We start from the raw sequence: 22,050 nt of genomic DNA on the forward strand, positions 1-22,050 counted from the left end.
CACCCCTACCCCCCTCCCACCACCCCTACCCCCCCCCCAATGCCGCAACCCCCCCCCAACGCCGCAACCCCCCCTCCAACGCCGCAGCCCCCCCCCCAATGCCGCAACCCCCCCCAATGCCGCAAACCCCCCCAACGCCGCAACCCCCCCAACGCCGCAACCCCCCCCCAACGCCGCAACCCCCCCCCAACGCCGCAACCCCCCCCCAACGCCGCAACCCCCCCCCCAACGCCGCAACCCTCCCCCCCCGCACTCGCAACCTCCCCCCGCACTCGCAACCCCCCCCCCCCGCACTCGCAACCCCCCCCGCACTCACAACCCCCCCACTCGCCCTCGGAAACTGAACGGCGTCAACCATCATCAATGGTTGACGCCGTTTTAAAGCTACTCTGTTTTTCGCCGACATGACCCGTGGCCACGTCGGCGGGACTTCGGCCTATCCGGGCCGGAGATTTGTTGAAAGAAAAATATAATGAAATCCCGCTGGCGCCAGCTGTTTTCAGAGGCTGCCGGCGGGATTTGCACAACGCCGGTTTTTGGCCAGTCGGAGAATAAAAAACCCGGCGGGAGCAGGATTAACGCCGCTGCTGGCCGATTCTCCGACCCTGCGTGGGGTCGGAGAATTTCGCCCCTGGAGTGAGGTATCCTTTCCTCAGCCTTACAAAATTGAAATAAAATATTGGTGTTTTTGTCCAGTATCCTAGCCACTACTGGGGTCTGGTCTGGGACCATAATAAATCCAAAATCGTGGTATGGCCTGGGGTTTTTGTTTATGGAAGATGTCCCAAAGAGGGTGTGAAGAGTTTCCAGAGAGATTTGCAAACATAATTAAGGATCTTCAAATCAATTTGCTAGAATATCTTTTGAGGTGCATTTTCTTAAAGAGGCTGAGTTAACTCTAAAGCTTATTTTTATAGATAAAACAAGGCATGAAGGTCTTGACTCTCGAAGAATTCAGTAATCAGGAGATGAATCAGCACCGGCCAATACTGCTAATTAATGCAAAAAGAACAGATGGGTAAATCTTGTTTCATTTGAGTACTCCCAACGCCATATAAGAAGGTCAAATTGTTATTTAAAATTTAAGAGTGATTTTGGGACTAAAATTTAATTTTTTTAGCATTCAAATGAATTGCAGGTGAGTAGCGTAACTCCATCCATATCAGTGATATTATGTGGGCGTCGCTGGCCACATTTATTGATCATCTTTAATTGCCCTTGAACTGAGTGGCATTTAAGAGTCAATCACATTGCTGTGGGTGTGGACCAGGTAAGAACAGCCAACCTCCTTCCCTAAAGGACATTCGTGAACCAAATGGATTTTTACAACATGTCACGGTCATTATTCCAGATGGTGACACAAGTCCCTAGAGCATTACCCTGGGTCTCTGGTTTACTAGTGCAATGTCAAAAGAGTTATAGAACAAAGAGATCTAGGAGTACAGGTTCATAGCTCCTTGAAAGTGGAGTCACAGGTGGTCAGGGTGGTGAAGAAGGCATTTGGTAATTCTTGGACTTACGGAGTGGAGGTGGGAGCCACACTAGGGGAAAATAATAGAGAAAACAACCCCTCTTTAAAAGAAATGTCCTTTTTTTAAACAGGCCTTAATGGTTGCGCCATGAACTATGCATGGAATGTGGTTCGGTTGCCCAAACCCTCGTGATCAGAATACAACCATCAGAATACAGCCCAGCCAACAGCATCAAAGGGGTTTCCATCTTGTTCTGTCTGCCCCATTCATGCCTTGAGTTAAGCTAGGCTGTATATGTTTCTAGATGAATACTCTAATGGTTCAATATGGCAATTTACAGGTTAGTTCCTGAATTCATTAAAAACTCACTTAATTGATGTGGCTTGCAGGTCTGAGGAGCCCAGAAAATAGAAAGCAAAATTATTAAAAGAAAAAAGGAAGTGTAAAATTTGTGTATGTGACATCCCAGAAGAAATGGTTGTTGGAGGTCCCTGGTTCTAGATGTTTCAACAAGATTAGGGAGGATAGTAAAAGAGGTGGGAGGGGGGGAGGGGGTGGCATTATTAATTAGAGATAGTATAATAGCTGCAGAAAGACAGTTCGAGGAGGATCTGCCTACTGAGGTAGTATGGATTGAAGTCGGAAATAGGAAAGGAGCAGTCACCTTGTTGGGAGTTTTCTATGGGCCCTCTAATAGCAGCAGAGATGTGGAGGAACAGATTGGGAAACAGATTTTGGAAAGGTGCAGAAGTCACAGGGTAGTAGTCATGGATGACTTCAACTTCCGAAACATTGAGTGGAAACTCATTAGATCCAATAGTTTGGATAGGGTGGTGTTTGTGCAGTGTGTCCAGGAAGCTTTTCTAACACAGTATGTAGATTGTCTGACCAGAGGGGAGGCCATATTGGATTTGGTACTTGGTAATGAACCAGGGCAGGTGAGAGATTTGTTAGTGGGGGAGCATTTTTGAGGTAGTGACCACAATTCTGTGACTTTCACTTTAGTAATGGAGAGGGATAGGTGTGTGTAACAGGATAAGGTTTACAATTGGGGGAAGGGTAAATACAATGCTGTCAGACAGGAATTGAATTGCATAAGTTGGGAACATAGGCTGTCAGGGAAGGACACAAGTGAAATGTGCAACTTGTTCAAGGAACAGGTACTACGTGCCTTTGATATGTATGTCCCTGTCAGGCAGGGAAGAGATGGTCAAATGAGGGAACCATTGTCGACAAGAGAGGTTGAATGTCTTGTTAAGAGGAAGAAGGAGACTTATATAAGGCTGAGGAAACAAGGTTCAGACAGGGCGCTGGAGGGATACAAGATAGCCAGGAGGGAACTGGAGAAAGGGACTAGGAGAGCTAAGAGAGGGCATGAAAAGTCTTTGGCGGGTAGGATCAAGGAAAACCCCAAGGCCTTTTACACATATGTGAGAAATATGAGAATGACTAGAGCGAGGGTAGGTCTGATCAAGGACAGTAGCGGAAGATTGTGTATTGAGTCTGAAGAGATAGGAGAGTTCTTGAACGAGTATTTTTCTTCAGTATTTACAAATGAGAGGGGCTATATTGTTGGAGAGGACAGTGTGAAACAGACTGGTAAGCTCGAGGAGATACTTGTTAGGAAGGAAGATGTGTTGGGCGTTTTGAAAAACTTGAGGATAGACAAGTCCCCCAGGCCTGATGGGATATATCCAAGGATTCTATGGGAAGCAAGAAGTGAAATTGCAGAGCCGTTGGCAATGATCTTTTCGTCCTCACTGTCAACAGGGATGGTACCAGGGGGCTGGAAAGTGGTGAATGTCGTGCCCCTGTTCAAAAAAGGGAATAGGGTTAACCCTGGGAATTACAGGTCACTTAGTCTTACTTCGGTGGTAGGCAAAGTAATGGAAAGGGTACTGAGGGATAGGATTTCTGAGCAACTGGAAAGACACTGCTTGATTAGGGATAGTCAGCACGGATTTGTGAGGGGTAGGTCTTGCCTTACAAGTCTTATTGACTTCTTTGAGGAAGTGATCAAGCATGTGGATGAAGGTAAAGCAGTGGATGTAATGTACATGGATTTTAGTAAGGCATTTGATAAGGTTCCCCATGGTAGGCTTATGCAGAAAGTAAGGAGGCATGGGATAGTGGGAAATTTGGCCAGTTGGATAACGAACTGGCTAACCGATAGAAGTCAGAGAGTGGTGGTAGATGGCAAACATTCAGCCTGGAGCCCAGTTACCAGAGGCGTACCGCAGGGATCAGTTCTGGGTCCTCTGCTGTTTGTGATTTTCATTAACGACTTGAATGAGGGAGTTGAAGGGTGGGTCAGTAACTTTGCAGATGATACGAAGATTGGTGGAGTTGTGGATAGTGAGGAGGGCTGTTGTCGGCTGCAAAGAGACATAGATAGGATGTAGTGCTGGGCTGAGAAGTGGCAGATGGAGTTTAACCCTGACAAGTGTGAGGTTGTCCATTTTGGAAGGACAAATGTGAATGCGTAATACAGGGTTAACGATAGTGTTCTTGGCAATGTAGAGGAGCAGAGAGATCTTGGGGTCTATGTTCATAGATCTTTGAAAGTTGCCACTCAAGTGGATAGAGCTGTGAAGAAGGCCTATGGTGTGCTAGCGTTCATTAGCAGAGGGATTGAATTTAAAAGCCGTGAGGTGATGATGCAGCTGTACAAAACCTTGGTAAGGCCACATTTGGAGTGCTGTGTGTAGTTCTGGTTACCTCATTTTCAGAAGGATGTGGAAGCTTTGGAAAAGGTGCAAAGGAGATTTACCAGGATGTTGCCTGGAATGGAGAGTAGGTCTTACGAGGAAAGGTTGAGGGTGCTAGGCCTCTTCTCATTAGAACGGAGAAGGATGAGGGGCGACTTGATAGAGGTTTATAAGATGATCAGGGGAATACGTAGAGTAGACAGTCAGAGACTTTTTGCCCGGGTGGAACAAACCATTACAAGGGGACATAAATTTAAGGTAAATGGTGGAAGATATAGGGGGGATGTCAGAGGTAGGTTCTTTACCCAGAGAGTAGTGGGGGCATGGAATGCACTGCCTGTGGAAGTAATTGAGTCGGAAATGTTAGGAGCCTTCAAGCGGCTATTGGATAGGTTCATGGATTATGGTAGAATAATGGAGAGTAGATTAATTTGTTCTTAAGGGCAGGATGGTAGCATTGTGGATAGCACAATTACTTCACAGCTCCAGTGTCCCAGGTTCGATTTCGGCTTGAGTCACTGTCTGTGTGGAATCTGCACATCCTCCCCGTGTGTGCGGGGTTTCCTTCTCCCACAGTCCAAAGATGTGCAGGTTGGGTGAATTGGTAATGATAAATTGCCCTTAGTGTCCAAAATTCTATGATCTATGATTAACCTAGAACAAAAGTTCGGCACAACATCTTGGGCCGAAGTGCTTGCTCTGTGCTGTATTTTTCTCTGTTCGATGTTCTAAATACCAGTTAGCTACCAGCTGTGACCTCCAGCACTGACCCTGTCAAAGTATCCATTACCTTGTCATAGGCACCAGATATAAATATTTCCGCCATACGTCTACACTACTTAGGACACAGTTGGGAGAATTAACAAAATAATAGCAGCAGCCTTCTTCCCTGGGGGTTGCAGAGAGCTTAAAAATGTAAAATAAATCTCGAAAAGTCCAGTCCATTGCCACACCTAGACCACCAACACCACATATGTGACCCTGAAACCCTCTGATGCTCTGGTGTTTCATTTTCCTTGTTTTAAATTCAAACAACATTATAAGTGAAACTTTCCTTTAAGACGAACAGGCTGATTTTAAGACTAGCAGGCTGGCTGCATCACACACACCGTTAGCACAACGTTCATTGGGCTCTGTTGAGTGCAGAGGCAGTGGCATAGAGGAAAAGAGCGATTTGGAACCTTCTCAGACCCAAGATATAATCATGACAGGGATGTGGGAGCATCAAGTTTACATACTATCCCAAGGCGGCACGATGGCACAGTGGTTATCACTGCTGCCTCACAATGCCGAGAACCCAGGTTCGATCCCAGCCCTGGGTCACTGTCCGTGTGGAGTTTGCACTTTCTCCCTGTGTCTACATGGGTGTCAGCTCCACAACCAAAGGTGTGCAGCGTTGGTAAATTGACCACGTTAAATCGCCCCTTAATTGGACACAAAGAATTGGACACTCTAAATTTATTTTTTAAAAGTTTGCATGCTACCCACATCCATTGGAATTGGAACAGGGAACTTGTGAACCGTGATCTTCCCACCAAAAAGATGAAATGGACAAATTTTTAGAACATCAGAATTTAAAACCGTTTTGATGGCTAGAAAACTTGCAGGATATAAGACTTTGTCCCATGTCTTAAATGTATTTCCTCAAAATTCTATCAATATTGTAGTATTTGCTGCTTTTCCCCCCCTATGTAAATAAAAATTAATGATTTAATGTCTTATTTTGCAGACAGCAGGTGGCCGGATTATCAGTTGAAGAAAAACTCTCTGAGGCTCCGTCAGTTATCAGTAATCGGTTCCCTTCTAGCAAATCCTACATCAAAGAGAAAACATCTAGGTCTGTCTAACTCCTTTTTATGTTACTTTTCTACAGAATGGCCATGAAATTAGAACTTAATCAAAATTTTGAGGTGATAATCTGAATTCCTCGTATCAAAATCCACAACTGCCAATCTCGCATTGTTACGGTCAGGAACATAGAACATAGAACAGTACAGCACAGAACAGGCCCTTCGGCCCTCGATGTTGTGCCGAGCAATGATCACCCTACTTAAACCCACGCAACCCGTATACCCGTAACCCAACAATCCCCCCCATTAACCTTACACTACGGGCAATTTAGCATGGCCAATCCACCTAACCCGCACATCTTTGGACTGTGGGAGGAAACCGGAGCACCCGGAGGAAACCCACGCACACACGGGGAGGACGTGCAGACTCCACACAGACAGTGACCCAGCTGGGAATCGAACCTGGGACCCTGGAGCTGTGAAGCATTGATGCTAACCACCATGCTACCGTGAGGCTCCGTGAGGGAGGTTAATTTACACAGCATCAATTTCTCCTGCCACACAAAAGGATTTTTTGATTTGCTTCTCACCTTTATATACAGTGATGTATTTCCCAACCCCTTTGTTTTGGTGTGATCCAATTCTCTATTAATAACCCACAGCGAACTTAAGGTAGGATGAATTTGAAGGTTAGTTTATTTGCGCACACACAAAACACGAGGAGGGTCTTTTTGAAAACTCACCATTATTCTTAGAATTCCCCCTATACCAAAAAGGGTCGATATTCTAAATGGTGAATAGGGATTCTCACTCCCTGACTCCGATGCAGGCTTCGGTGGGTGCTATTCAGGTTAAACTATATTTTCAAGTTATCCCCCAGTATAACCCATACCTTCACCAAAGATTTTATCTGCTTTCCCCTTAGTAGCATCAATGTCCTGGGTCCTGCATTGCTAAGTAAGTAAAATAGACTTTAGGAATAACCACTATTTCAGGTTAAATTAAGTTATTTCATTATTATATTTTTTATTTTAAAAGCTGCAAACACTTTCTTTACAGAAAGGTAAAAAGATCTTGCTTCTGGATCCTGCTGGTTGGTTGAAGGGACCTTCAGGCCCACCTTGACAATCAATCTTTAAAGTCTGGTCTTCTTGCGATGTATTCGCTGGTTAGCTCCATTGCTGTGTCTTGTCGATCCCATGTACTGAGCTATAAGAGATGGCTCTGCTAGCTATCTCTCAGCTGACTCTGACTCCTGTTTAATTTCTAGTCTTCCTTAGATGTATAGCTGTTTAAGCTCGGCTGCTTGCCTTGTCTTTCCCATGACCGAGCTGTGAGAGCTGAATATGCTTCTCTCCTCTCTCCTCTCTGTCAGATCTCTGAGTTCTGGTTGTGCTTCTGCTCTCTGGGTTTATATTCTCTTTCTAACAATTATTAAGTTTTTATTACCTTATTGTAAATTAACTTATTTCACTTTGATTGTTAAAAAGTATCTTTGATCTAAACATTCTAATACAACTAATTATTCATTTTGGGCATAACCTCACCTCTCAGATATGATTACATTGTCCTTTGTGATATTCAAAATGCTTTGGTTTCAAGAGGTGTTACTTTTAATTCCTGCCATTTCAATAGTTTAATTTTCCAATTGTGTCCCAGATCATAACTTTGACTTTGATTTTGGCTCTAAATTATGTTTCTCGTAGACAGGTTGTCTCCAATTTTCTTTAATTTACTTGATATCAGTAGAATTTCACACTTAGAATTAACACCAAATTCAACTGAACCTAATCCTTTCCTTTTCCAGGTGCTTCCTAAGATAGTTACTTTCAATTAAGGTGTGAACCATTGTTTTTAGCTTCATACACAAATCCTGTGTGTTTGCTAAGCCTACTTGAGAGAAAGAATCTGCATTTTATAATCCTGTCCTTTGTAGCTGCTATTAACCCTCCGTGGGATCTTTCCCTGTATCCTCTCATGTTTCTCTCAGACCAGATATTGCCAGACTTCCATGTTTCAAATGACACATTTTTCCGTATTTTCAACAACAAGGGTCACAACGCTGCCAAAGCTAGAGAGAACTGGAAATGGGATCAGATTTATACTGTAGTGGGGGGATGGAGCAGTGGGGCTGGAAAATAAAGAAATATACATTCATTCTCTCACTCACACTGGCATGTTAAACACAGCCGGCAAGAACGGCCATTCCCTGCTGCATTTTCCTTTTTTTCCAGGTGGAAATCTAGGTTAGTATATTAGCAAGGATGTTATCCTGTCCTGGGATGTGGAGTATTTTGTGACCTGGGAATATTCAAATCTACCCTTATGCAGAAGTCTTTTCGGATTGGAGTTTGGATTTCCTCTGTTGGGGATCAGGCATAAGCAAACCCATTGGTTTCAGAACTCTGTCCAACTTATGTTTAAGTGTTCTCTAAAGGGTCTAGGGGTTTTCCAGGGTAGTTTGCACTCAGTGAATAGATGGTCAAGTAACTCCAAGCTGTTGCAGGAGAATGCCAGGCACCTCACTCTGTGAATGCCAGACCCTTTGATCATAGGGCTGAACTGCTCTTGTACAGTTTAGCCCCTCCCTGTCTACTGTGGTAATCTGTCGGTTCAGCTGTTTAATACGAGAAAACATTTTATTGCGGCATGGACTGGATCTGGAGCGGGGCAGTCATAAAATCGCCTGTACCGGCCTGGGGGGGGGGGGGGGGGGGGGGGGGGGGTACCGGGTTGCTGCTGGAAGGGCCGTAGGGGAACAGATGGTGCTTGGGGGGGGGGGGGGGGGTCGTGATGGGGATCTGCCACCGTGGGGAACGAGCCGTGTGGGCACGTGGTTGGCCGAGGGAGAGTTATGGCTGACCGGCGGAGAGGGAGAGGGAATAGCCTCCCGATTCGGCTGGTCACATGGAATGTGAGGGGGCTGAATGGGCCGGTTAAGCGGGCCCAGGTGGTTGCGCATTTGAAGGGGCTGGGGGCGGATGTGGCTATGCTCCAGGAAACGCACCTTAGGGTGGCGGATCAGGTAAAGCTGAGAAGGGGCGGGTTGGGCAAGTGTTCCATTCGGGGTTTGATGCGAGGAACCGGGGGGTGGCGATTTTGATGGGGAAGAGTGTGTCGTTTGTGGAGTTGAGTGTGGTAGCGGATAGCTGTGGCAGATACGTTATGGTGAGCGGTAGACTCCAAGGGGAGCGGATTAATGTGTATGCCCCAAATTGGGAAGATGCAGGCTTCATGCGGCGCATGCTGGGCCAGATTCCAGATCTTGAGACGGGGGGGCTTGATAATGGATGGAGATTTTAATACAGTGCTGGACCCAGCACTGGATCATTCTAGGTCCAGGACCTGTAAGAGGCCAGCGCCAACCACAGTGCTGAGGGGGTTCATGGACCAGATTGGGGGCGTGGGTGTGTGGACGGACCCTTGGAGGTTTATGAGGCCGGGGGTAGGGAGTTCTCGTTCTTCTCCCATGTCCATAAGGCTTACTCCCGGATTGTCTTTTTTGTCCTCAGCAGGGCGCTGATTCAGAGGGTGGTAGGGGCGGAGTATTCGGCGATAGCCATATCTGACCACGCTCCGCATTGGGTGGACCTGGAGCTGGGGGAAGGGAAGGACCAACGCCCATTGTGGACGTTACAGGTGGGGCTGCTGTCGGACAAGGAGATATGTGGGCGGGTCCGGAGGTGTATATGTGGTGATCCACCACTGTGTAAATATGTGTGTGCCTGTATTAGGGGATGTACAGCAGTGCCTGTATTGCAGGTTGGTCGGTAGCCCCTGCCGGCTAGCCCCGCCCACAGGGAGCAGTATAAATATTCATGAGTTCTCCTGAGCTGGCATTCTACCAGCTGCAGTCGGAGGATAAACATCTCACGGTAATAAAGCCTCTCTTGTACCGATTCGAGTCTTTGTGTGCAATTGTTAGCGCATCAGAATACAGGGGTATTTGGAAACTAATGACAATGGGGAGGTACAGGTGGGGGTGGTCAGGGAGGCACTGAAGCTGGTGGTTATGGGGGAACTGATTTCTATTAGGGCACATAGGGAGAGGGGGGAGAAAAGGGAGAAGGAGAGGTTGGTGGAAGAAATGGCAAGGGTGGACAGGAGGTACGCGGAGGTCCCGGAAGAAGGGCTTTTGAGGAAGCGTCGTCGTCTCCAAGCGGAGTTCGATATATTGACCACCAGGAAAGCGGAGGCGCAGTGGAGGAAGGCGCAAGGGGCGGTATATGAGTACGGGGAGAAGGCGAGTCGGGTGCTGGCCCACCAGCTCCGGAAGCGGGAGGCCGTGAGGGAGATAGGGGGAGTTAGGGACGGAGGAGGGAATCTGGTGCGGAGTGCAAGGGTCATTAACGGAGTGTTCAGGACCTTCTATGAGGAGTTATACTGGTCAGTGCCCCTAGGGGAGGAGGGTCGAATGGACTGCTTTTTGGACAAGCTGGAGTTCCTGAGAGTAAGGGAGGAGCAGACGGACGGTCTGGGGGCGCCAGTCGAGCTGGAGGAGCTGGCCAATGCGATGGGGAGTATGCAGTCAGGGAAGGCACCAGGGCCTGATGGGTTTTCAGACCTGTTGGACCCGCTGTTAGTGAGGACCTTGAATGAGGCAAAGGGGGGTGGGGGGGGGGGGGGGGGGGGTGGGGGGGAGGGGGGGGGGGGGGGGCTTGCCCCCGACGATGTCCAGGGCATTAATTTCATTGATTTTGAAGCGAGATACGGATCTCCTCCAGTGTGGGTCTTACAGGCCGATCTCGCTCCTCAATGTTGACGCAAAATTGCTGGCCAAGATACTGGCCAGGAGGATGGAGGAGGTGGTCCTGCAGGTTATTCACGAGGACCAAACGGTTTTGTGAAGGGGAGGCAGTTGAACGTCAATGTGCGACGACTTCTCAACGTCATAATGATGCCAGCGGTGGACGGAGAGGCGGAGAAAGTGGCATCGATGGATGCGGAGAAAGCCTTTGACATGGTGGAGTGGAGAGGAGGTTTGGGTTTGGTGAGGGATTTATTAGGTGGGTGAGGCTGTTGTATAATGCTCCGGTGGCGAGCGTGGTGACGAACGGGAGGAGGTCGGAGGACATTTGGTTGTACCGGGAGACGAGGCAGGGGTGCCCCTTGTCTCCCCTGCTGTTCTCGTTGGTGATCGAGCCCTTGCCATGGCGCAGAGGGAATCGGGGAACTGGACGGGGATTGTGCGGGGGGGGGGGGGGGGGGGGGGAGTGGAGAGGAGCACCAGCTGTCGTTGTACGCGGACGATTTATTGCTGTACATTGCAGATTGGAGGGAGGGGGGGTGGATGCCGGAGGTGATGAGGATTCTCAGGGAGTTTGGAGACTTCTCTGGCTATAAGCTCTATGTGAGGAAGAGTGAGCTGTTGGTGGTGCATATGGGGGACCAGGAGAAAGAGATAGGGGGGCTCCCGCTGAAAAGGGCAGAGAGGAGCTTCAGATACCTGGGGGTCCAGATAGCCAGGATCTAGGGGGCCCTGCATAGGTTAAACTTTACGAGGCTGGTGGAGCAGATGGAGGAGGAGTTCAGGAGGTGGGATGTGTTGCCACTCTCCCTAGCGGGCAGGGTCCAGTCGGTTAAGATGACGGTGCTCCCGAGGTTTCTGTTCCTCTTCCAGTGTTTACCCATCATGATCCCGAAGGCTTTCTTTAGGAGGGCCAGTAGGAGTATTACGGGGTTTGTGTGAGGAGGGTATTTCTGGAGCGAGGTAGGGAAGTGGGTGGATTGGCGCTGCCCAACCTGTGTGGGTATTACTGGGCTGCGAACGTGGCAATGATTCGGAGGTGGGTGATGGAGGGGGAGGGAGCCGCATGGAAGAGGATGGAGGCGGCGTCCTGTGTGAGCACCAGCTTAGAGGTGCTGGTGACGGCGCCGTTGCCGCTCTCCGCGGCAAGATACTCTACGAGTCCGGTAGTGGTGGTTACCCTTAAAATCTGGGGGCGGTGGATGCGGCATAGGGAGCAAGTGAAGGCCTCAGTTTGGTCCCCGATACTTGGGAACCACCGGTTTGTACCAGGGAGGATAGATGGAGGGTTTTTGAGCTGGCACAGGGCAGGTATCAGGCGTATGGGGGACCTCTTCCTTGACGGGAAGTTTGTGACCTTAGAGGAGTTGGAGGGAAAGTGGAGTCGTTTGTTAGGCGGCAGGTGGCAGAGCTTCCTCTATTGCCGCCAAGGGGGGTTCAGGATAGGGTGCTCTCGGGGACGTGGGTCGCCGAGGGCAGGATCTCGGCAATTTATCAGGTGATGCAGGAGGAGGAGGATGCCTCGGTGAAAGAGCTGAAAGCGAAGTGGGAGGAGGAGCTGGGTGAGGAGATAGATGAGGGGACGTGGACGGACGCCCTGGGGAGGGTGAATTCCTCCTCTTCTTTACAGAGAGAGAGAGAATTTACAGTGCAGAAGGAGCCCATTCGGCCCATCGAGACTGCACCAGCTCTTGGAAAGAGCACACTACCCAAGGTTAACACCTCCCCTTATCCCCATGACCCAGTAACCCCACCCAACACTAAGGGCAATTTTGGACACTAAGGGAAATTTATCATGGCCAATCCACCTAATCTGCATATCTTTGGGCTGTGGGAGGAAACCGGAGCACCCGGAGGAAACCCACGCACACACGGGGAGGATGTGCAGACTCCGCACAGACAGTGACCCATATCTGAATCGAACCTGGGACCCTGGAGCTGTGAAGCGATTGTGCTATCCACAATGCTACCGTGCTGCCCCTCTTGCGCACGGCTTAGTCTAATCCAACTAAAGGTGCTGCATAGGGCGCATATGACTGGGACAAGGCTGAGCCGGTTCTTTGGGGGGGGGGGGGGGGGGAAGACAGGTGTGGCAGGTGTTCGGGGACCCCAGCGAATCACACCCACATGTTTTCGGCATGTCCGGCGTTGGAGGGTTTTTGGAAGGGAATGGCGGGGACCTTGTCAAAGGTGGTTGGCTCCAGGGTGGAACCGGGCTGGGGGCTCGCAATTTTTGGGGTAGCATCGGAGCCGGGAGTGCAGGAGGCGAAAGAGGCTGACATTCTGGCCTTTGCGTCCCTGGTAGCCCGCCGCTGGATTCTTTTACAGTGGAGGGACGCGAAGCCCCCGAGCCCGGAATCCTGGATCAGCGACATGGCTGGGTTCATTAAACTGGACAGGGTCAAGTTTGCCGTGAGGGGGTCGGTGCAGGGGTTCTTCCGGCGGTGGCAGCCTTTTCTTGATTTCCAGGCGGAGCGTTACAGGGTGGTTAACTTCAGCAGCAACCCAGGGGGGAGGGCGGTGGGGGGGGGGGGGGGCGGGTGACGGGTTTGTTACGGGGGTTCGTTTTCATGGTTCTAAGCCTATTTCTTTTTCTGGTTAATTGATTTTGTATTTGGAGGGGGCGGGGGTTACTATTTTTATTTGTTGTGATAAAATTTGTTGTTGAAAATTTGAATAAAAATTATTTTTTTTTTTAAAAAGCATTTCGACAATTGTATGGGAAAGATGGGTATAGAGGGATGTGGGCAAAATGTGGGCAATTGGGACTAGCTTAGAGGTAAAAACTGGGAGGCATGGTCAAGTTGGGCCAAAGGGCCTGTTTTCATGCTGCAAACATCATTGCTCTATGAATGGGTGGTATTTTATTTTACATTTATTTATGGAATGTGGGCATCGTTCGTTAGGCCAGCATTTATTGCCCATCCATAGTTGCCCTTCAGAAGGTGGTGGTAAGATTACTTCTTGAGCGCTACAGTCCTTGAGGTATAGGTACACTCACCGTGCTATTAGGGAGGAAGATCCAGGAGACTTCCACTTGTGACCATGGAGTCATTGGTCACATAAAGGGCTGTTCCTGTTCAAAGTCACAGAAAAGGGCTCTTTTTACCCAGATCCAGGTGGAATTTTGATGAAAAGGCGTAGGTTTATGTTAGAGGAGTAGTTTACCCCTGGAATGGTATGTTTTCTGATCACTGGATCCGGCAGAAAACAGTGAGAGGTTTGGCTGGAAAGTTGAAACAGTCTTGTGCTTCACAGACAGTCTCTTCCAGCGTGCAGGTAGGGGAAAGGTGGAAGTCTCCAGATACAGGAACTGATGACTTTTATCAAGGAGGAATTTCATAAATAGAGGAAAGAAATGGATGAGGACCATGCAAAGGCCATTGCAGAAGCTGTGGCACCCCTGAAGAGTACTTTGGAGCGGATGGAGAGGTGTTTGGAGGTGCAGGGGTCACAGATTCGGGAGATTGAAGGAGTGAACTCGGACCACAGCGATCGTAGGGTGGCTCTGGAGGCAGAGGTGGGGCTCCGAGGAGACCTTTGTAAAACGCTGAGGGCAAAGGTTGAGGAGCAGGAGAATACATCGAGAAGACAGAATCTGCGAATAGTGGGCCTGCCTGAAGGAGTGGAAGGTGTGAGTGCCACGAGGTACGTTTCGAGTTGGACTGGTGGCAGAAGGGGTCCTAGATAAGGCACCTGAAGTGGACCAAGCGCATAGGTCTCTGAGGCAAAAGTCTAGAGCTGGGCAGCCGCTGCGGGCAGTGATCGTGAGACTCCATAAATTTGTGAAAGAGAAAATTCTACGGTGGGCCAGAGAGAAGCGTAGCTGCGACTGGGAGGGAAATAATGACCGGATTTATCAGGACATCGGAGCCGAGATGGCAAAACGGCGGGCAGGTTTCAACAAGGCCAAGGCGGTGCTGTACCTGCGGCAGATCAGGTTTGGGGTGCTCTACCCGGCAAAATTATGGGTGACGTTCGGAGGCCGGGAGTATTATTTCGAGACCCCAGAAGCGGCCAAAGACTTCATTAAGGGGCATAAACTGGGGGAGAACTGAACGGACAATGCTTGGGAACCGGGGTGCTGGCACTATGTCGTGGTCGGGAGCATGTTTGAAGTGGGTGTAGGGATTGGGGGATTTTCGCCTTTTTTTTGCTGGGGGGGGGGGTTCTGTTTAATGTTGAAATTGTAAGGAGTTGTAGGGGTGAAAGGTTTATGTGAGGATGGATGTTCCCATTCCCCCTCCTGTTTTATGGGACTGTTTGTGTTTAACATCCGTTTGTTTGCTTTTGGCGAAGGCTACCTGGAGTTCAGGAGAAGTCCTTGTTTGGGTGGGGGAGGGTAAGGCCAGCAGGAGGCCTCCTTCTGTGGTGAATCACAATCCTAGTAATTCACACTGTTGTATGTGTTGTCTCTCTGTAAGCTCGGTATACGAGCAGTTGCGTGGCTCTGCCCATAGGGGGAGATGAGGAGTTTGTACTGGGCTCCACCCTTGGCTCCGCCCATGGCTCCTCCCACTAACTGGAAGTATAAAGATCTGCAGTTGTGAGCCTGCTGCCAGTTCATCTCGTCGCAGGCAGGCTCAGTTGTAAGACTATTAAAACCACTATTCACTTCCAACCACGTGTCTTGTGAATTGATGGTCACATCACCTTCTTCTTTGAGCTGAGGAGGGGTGGGTGGAGAGGTCATTAGGATGTGCCTTTGGACAGGGGCAGCCGCACTAGCAGGTTATGCTGCTGAGCGGAATCACCACTAGTCAGCTCTCCAACGAGAGGGCAGCCTATGGTCCTCTGACACTGTGGCGACATTTCCCCCCTCACATTCTCTTTATCAAAGCCTCAAACAAGTTAGTTAATGTGTGGTTTTCCCTGAACAAATCTGTGTTGACTTCCTTAATAAATTCACATTTGCCAAAGTGAGTGTTAATTTTGTCCAGGATTATCGCTTCTAAATGTTTCCCCACACAAGGTTAATCTGACTGACCAGTAGATGCTGGGTTTATCCTTGCATCCTTTTTTGAACAAGAGGGCAACATTTGCCATTCTCCAGTCCACAATTTGGCCCCTTGCTTCCCTCAGTGTCCTTGGATGTATTTATGAACATGCATCCAAACATATGAAATAGGAGCAGAGTAGGCTATTCAGACCCTCAAGCCTGCTACGCCATTCAACAAGGCTTATCTGTTTGTGTTTTGAGTTCTATATTCCCATCTACTCACAATGGCCTTTGATTCTCTTGCCAATCAAAAATATATTTATCTGTCTTGAAAATATTCAGTGACTCTGCTTCCACTGACTTCAGAGACAGAGTTCCAAAGTCGCGCATCCCTCTGAGAGAAAATATTTCTCCTAATCTCTGTCATAACATAACATAAGAACTAGGAGCAGAAGTAGGCAATTCAGCCCCTCAAGCCTGCCCCGCCATTCAATATGATCATGGCTGATCTCCTCTTGGCCTCAACTCTGCTTTCCTGCCTGTTTTCCATAACTCTTCAACCCATTATTGATTAAAAATCTCCTCAAATTTACTCACTGTCCCGGCATCCACCGCACTCTGGATTGGATTGGATTGGATTGGATTTGTTTATTGTCACCTGCACCGAGGTACAGTGAAAAGTATTTTTTTGCAAGCAGCTCAACAGATCATTAAGTGCATGGGAAGAAATGGGAATAAAAGAAAATACATAATAGGGCAACACAAGATATACAATGTAACTACATAAACACTGGCATCGGATGAAGTATACAGGGTGTAGTGTTAATGAGGTCAGTCCATAAGAGGGTCATTTAGGAGTCTGGTGACAGAGGGGAAGAAGCTGTTTTTGAGTCTGTTCGTGCGTGTTCTCAGACTTCTGTATCTCCTGCCGATGGAAGAAGTTGGAAGAGTGAGTAAGCCGGGTGGGAGGGATCTTTGATTATGCTGCCCGCTTTCCCCAGGCAGTGGGAGGTGTAGATGGAGTCAATGGATGGGAGGCAGGTTCGTGTGATGGACTGGGCGGTATTCATGACTCTCTGAAGTTTCTTGCGTTCCTGGGCCGAGCAGTTGCCATACCAGGCTGTGATGCAGCCCAAAAGGATGCTTTCTATGGTGCATCTGTAAAAGTTGCGAGGGTTAATGTGGACATGCCGAATTTCCTTAGTTTCCTGAGGAAGTATAGGTGCTGTTGTGCTTTCTTGGTGGTAGCGTCGAATTGGGTGGACCAGGACAGATTTTTGGAGATGTGCACCCCTAGGAATTTGAAACAGGAAGAGTGAGTTCCACAGATTCGCAACCCTTTAAGAGAAGTAATTTCTCCACATCTCTGTTTTGAATCTGCTACCTCATTCTGAAACTACTACCTCTCATTCTAGATTGCCCCACAAGAGCAATACGTTTTATCATCTTATATATCTCAATTAGATCTTGTCTCATTCGCCCCGTGTTTACATGGGTTTTGCCCCCACAACCCAAAGATGTGCAAGGTAGGTGGGTTGGCCACGCTAAATTGCTCCTTAATTGGGAAAAATGAATTGGGCACTCTAAATTTACTTTTTTTTAAATTAGATCTCCTCTCATTCTTCTAAGTTCAAGAGAGTAAAGGCCTAAACTGCTCAATCCCTCTTCATTGGACAAACCCCATCAGCGTGATTCTCCATTCCTGAGACTAAGTGTTGACGCCGGGGCAGGATTTGTGGACTTCCACGACAGCAAAACTGGTGCCGTATCTGGACCGATTCAATGACTGTTAAAGGGTTAGCACCAGCGCCACGTGGAACACAATCGATTCCAATAAAAGATAATGCCGGATTCGCAATTAACACTCAGGAGGCTGACAAGCTGCAGTCGCATATGCACACTTCATTCCCCACGCACTCCAACCCAGCCAACAAGATGGTACTAGTTGTGATGGAGCGCACCAATGCGGCTGGTGGGTCAGCTGGGGCCAGAGGGCACTGAGGGGGTGGCCTGAGGGGACACCCAGTTGACCCGTAGCCCTAAGTTCAGAGTGGGCAGTCAACAGCGTGTGCAGCTACACGGCTGCCTTGTAGGCTGTGGCAATGGTGTTCCATGCCCATCCAACCCGACCCCACAGCCCACCTCCTGGCCATTCCCTGCTACTCACCCTGGCCCTGGCAGAAGCCCCTCATCCAAGTTGTTGGACACTTTCTGTACCCCCTCTCTCTCCCTCAGTCGTCACGGCGCCTGTTTCACGATTTTTAAAAGCACAAGTGAACCTCGCCATCTGGAATTTGGCCCATTGGAGGCAGAGAATCACGGAGGCACTGAGAATACTGTGTCAGGTTCGCTGTAGAAATCTACCATGCGGTTTAAGTGTAGTCTCGTATACACTTTGAACTCAGTGGAAATTTGAGTTACACTTCTCGGATGCGAAGTAAAATCTTTTATTGTGTCTATTGATTATAATTTAGAGTCTGAAACCTTTTTGTGGTTATAAATCAAATGTTCACAATAAGCCCTGCCAGCAGAAGACTTAGAGACATAATCGGCTTAGTAGTTTATGAACAGATTTAACTTTCAAAATACAGTAATGGTTTCTTGCTCAAAGCAAAACAGCTTGCGCAGACTTTAAGAGATAGAGCGGAAATACAAAATAAGGATAGCGAATAGTTAGGTAAAAAGGTATAGAGTGTTTCCGGAATGGAAAATGTCTGCCCGGACCTCTATATTTACGGAGATTGTTACCAGTCTGACTCCATCTGTCCCTACCTCTGCAATGTGCTGATTGGCTTGGATGGGTCTCAAATGCATTCGGTTGGATAATCAGTTGTCAATCATCAATATACAACATATCTACAGATATGTTGCTTTTTAGATGCTTGTCGTGTGTTGGAATGTGATATATACATTTAATCAATTCTAGTTTCTACAGGTTTTTCTGCTGACTGCAATATTATCTATATTCTGAACAATGGTGGATTCATGTTGTCATTGTACTTATTTTGACCTTGATCAGATTGTGGTATAATTGAATAACTTCTGCAATTCTGTTCATTAGAACAATGGATAGTTTATAATGTCAATTTAACCTTTGAGTAAAAATGTTGCATAAGCTCTAGCTAGCCTGTCGATGTTTCAAATTCTGTGCTTTGCCACTGCAAATCCTGCAAGCTGTGTGTTTTTGTAATCTAAGTTATGCTTGAAGTTTTATGATGAAATCCATTTTAAAATGGATTTCAATTTTGGCTTTAGTATTTACATTTAAATGTCTAAATGAATGACCCTTTTACCTATCAGAAATAGCTGGTTTCCTTCAACCACTAATGATATGCCAAGGGTGTTTACTATACGTGCGTTCTGGAACATATTGATGCCACTGTCGAGGCGACAGAGAATTACAATTTGGCGTGAAATCGGCGCCCGCTGCGATTTTGGCGTCAGAATTCTCTGCCCAATCGCGTTTCCTGATTCCAACATCAGCCGGCAGAGAACCCCGCCCCGTATTACTGGAATCAATCTAGTGAATACCCTCTAAACTGCCTCTAATGCAACTACATGCACCTCAAATAAGGGGGCTAAAACTGTACAGTACTCTTAAGTACGGCCTCACTAATGCCTTCTACAGTTGCAGCAACACTTCCGACTTTTATACTCTATTCCATTAGTTATTAAGGCGTAAATTGCATTTACCTTCCTTATTACCTGCGGCACCCCCATGTAGTTTTCTGCAATTCATGCACAAGGACACCCAGATAACTCTGTGCAACGCACTCAGGTTTCTCTCCATCAGATAATAAGTTGCCTTTCCATTTTTCCGAGGAAAATGGATAACCTCACACTTATCCACTTTAAACCCCATCTTCCACATTTTTCTGGCCTAACCTATCTATATCCATTTGTAAATTTCTTATTTCTTCATTGCAACTTACTAACCCACCTCTTTGAGTGGAATTTGCAATTTTGGCTATAGTATCTTCTATTCCAACATCCAAGTCATTAAAATACTGAACTATGTGGCACCCCACCAGCTACATTTTGCCAACCAGAAAAAGATCCATTTATTCTGACACTCTGCCGTCTGTCGATTAGCCAGTCTTCTGTGCAAGATAATAAATTACCACTAATCCCATGTGATCTTACCTTATGTTTTGTGCAACACCTTCTAAAATGCCATCTGGAAGTCCAGATATACTACATCTAGGTGGCACGGTGGTACAGTGGTTAGCACTGCTGCCTTACAGCATCAGGGACCCGACTCCGACCTCGGGTGACTGTCTGTGTGGAGTTTGCACATGTGTCTGCGTGGGTTTCCTCCAGGTTCTCTGGTTTCCTCCCACAGTCCAAAGATGTGCATAGATTGGCCATGTAAATTGCCTTTTAGTGTCCAAAGGTTAGGTGGGGTTATGGAGATAGGGCGGCAGAGTGGGCCTCGGTTAGCATGCTCTTTCAGAGGCTCAGTGCAGATGTGATGAGCCGAATGGCCTCCTTCTGTGCTGTTAGGATTCTATAATGTGCAAGATCCCCATTATCCATTGGCTTGTTACATTTTGAATTGGTTTGTTTATTGTCACGTGTACCGAGGTACAGGGAAAAGTATTTTTCTGCGAGCAGCTCAATGGGTTTTCATCACATTGAAACACATTTTCATAGAAATTACAGTGCAAAAGGTCCAGCGAGTCTGCACCGGCCCTTGGAAAGAGCACCCTACCTAAGCCCACACCCTGTTCCCGTAACCCCATCTAACCATTTTTAGACACTAAGGGCAATTTAGCATGGCCAGTCCGCCTAACCTGCACATCTTTGGACTGTGGGAGGAAACCGGAGCACCTGGAGGAAACCTACTCAGACACGGGGAGAACGTGCAGACTCCGCACAAACAGTGACCCAAGCCGGGAATCAAACCTGGGACCCTGGAGCTGTGAAGGAACTGTGCCAACCACTGTACTACCCTGCTGCCCAAGGAAGCAAAGAAACCTAGCAAATTAGCGAAACATGATTTACCCTTTATAAAACCATGCTGACTGATGAGTTGCGTTTTGACTTTCTAAATGTCCTATTCTTAATAATGTCCTCATTAATAATGGATTCAAACAATTCCCTAATGACAGATGTTAAAATAACTTGTCTTTCGTGTCCTACTTTCAGTCTCCCTCCCTTTTTGAATAAGGGCGTTACATTAGTATTTTTCCAATCCACTGGAACCTACCCCACATCCAGGGAATTTTGCAATATTATAACTAAAAGATCTACTATCTTCAATCCCAATAGTTTCTCAGTACTTTTTCCTTATTGATGATGATTTTTCTTGGTCCTATAAGGACGATTCCTAATTTTAAGACAGTGCCTCTTAGGTCCGGACTCACCCACAAGAAGAAGCATCCTTTCCACGTCCACCTTATCAAGACCATTGAGGATCTAATATACTTCAGCCAAGTCACCCCTCACTCTTCTAAACTGCACTGGAAATTAGCCCAATCTGTCTAGCCTCTCTTCATAAAACAACCTGCTCATTCCATTATCAATCTAGTAAACTTCCTTTGAACTACCTCCAATGCATTTGTTTCCTCAAATAAGGCGACCATAACTTCACACAGTATTCGAGATGTGGTCTCACCAATGCCCTGTATAGCTGAAGCATAACATCCTTCCTTTTATAATCAATTCCTCTCATAATAATAATCATAATCTTTATTATCACAAGGAAGCTTACATTAACACTGCAATGAAATTATTGTGAAAATACCCTAGTCGCCATATTCCGGCGCCTGTTCGGGTACTCACAGGGAGAATTCAGAATGTCCAAATTACCTAACAGCACATCTTTCTGGACTTGTGCGAGGAAACCAGAGCACCTAGAGGAAACCCATGCAGACAGAGTGAGAGCGTGCAGACTCCACAGAGACAGTGACCCAAGCTAGGAATCGAAACTGGTGCTGTGAAGCAACAGTGCTAACCATTGTGCTACAAGATAGCATTCCACTAACATTCTGGATTACATGCATACTAACATTTTGTGACTCATGCACGGGAACCTAAATCCCTTTGCACCTCATAATCCTACAGTCTTTCTCCATTTAAATAATAGCTCTACTTTTGATGCTCTAGTTCCCATCTCTCACCCTGGACGTTTCCCCTGGTACATCATTCATCTCCACCCCCATTAAGTACAGGGAACACAGTTGAATGGATATGACAGACAATTGGTTTAGATGTTCACCGCCAGATCTGGCAGGATGACTTAAAACTCTATCAGACCTTTCTCTCATCTGTGAAAGTGGCTGAGAATTTAGGATCATCCGGGAATGCAAAGGTAACCTTGGCTATTTTTCTCTTCAGTTCTCTATCTTCTTAACCCACCTCTCCCCTGTCTCTTTCACCTTCATCTGCCAAC

The 22,050-nt window shown here is 47.4% G+C and overlaps 1 protein-coding gene across 4 annotated transcripts in view; it reads left to right on the plus strand.

The window, feature by feature from the left end:
* The window catches only part of armc3 (armadillo repeat containing 3), a 191,054-nt gene that overhangs the window by 156,397 nt on the left and 12,607 nt on the right, over positions 1-22,050 (plus strand). For all 4 annotated transcript variants that reach the window (XM_038798110.1, XM_038798109.1, XM_038798111.1 and 1 more), the window contains 2 exons: positions 918-1,018; positions 5,910-6,017. In XM_038798110.1, the coding sequence (XP_038654038.1) occupies positions 918-1,018; positions 5,910-6,017 (209 nt within the window). The remainder of the gene's footprint in view (positions 1-917; positions 1,019-5,909; positions 6,018-22,050) is intronic.

The sequence above is a fragment of the Scyliorhinus canicula genome, chromosome 5 (assembly GCF_902713615.1).
Source record: "Scyliorhinus canicula chromosome 5, sScyCan1.1, whole genome shotgun sequence".
NCBI lineage: Eukaryota > Metazoa > Chordata > Chondrichthyes > Carcharhiniformes > Scyliorhinidae > Scyliorhinus > Scyliorhinus canicula.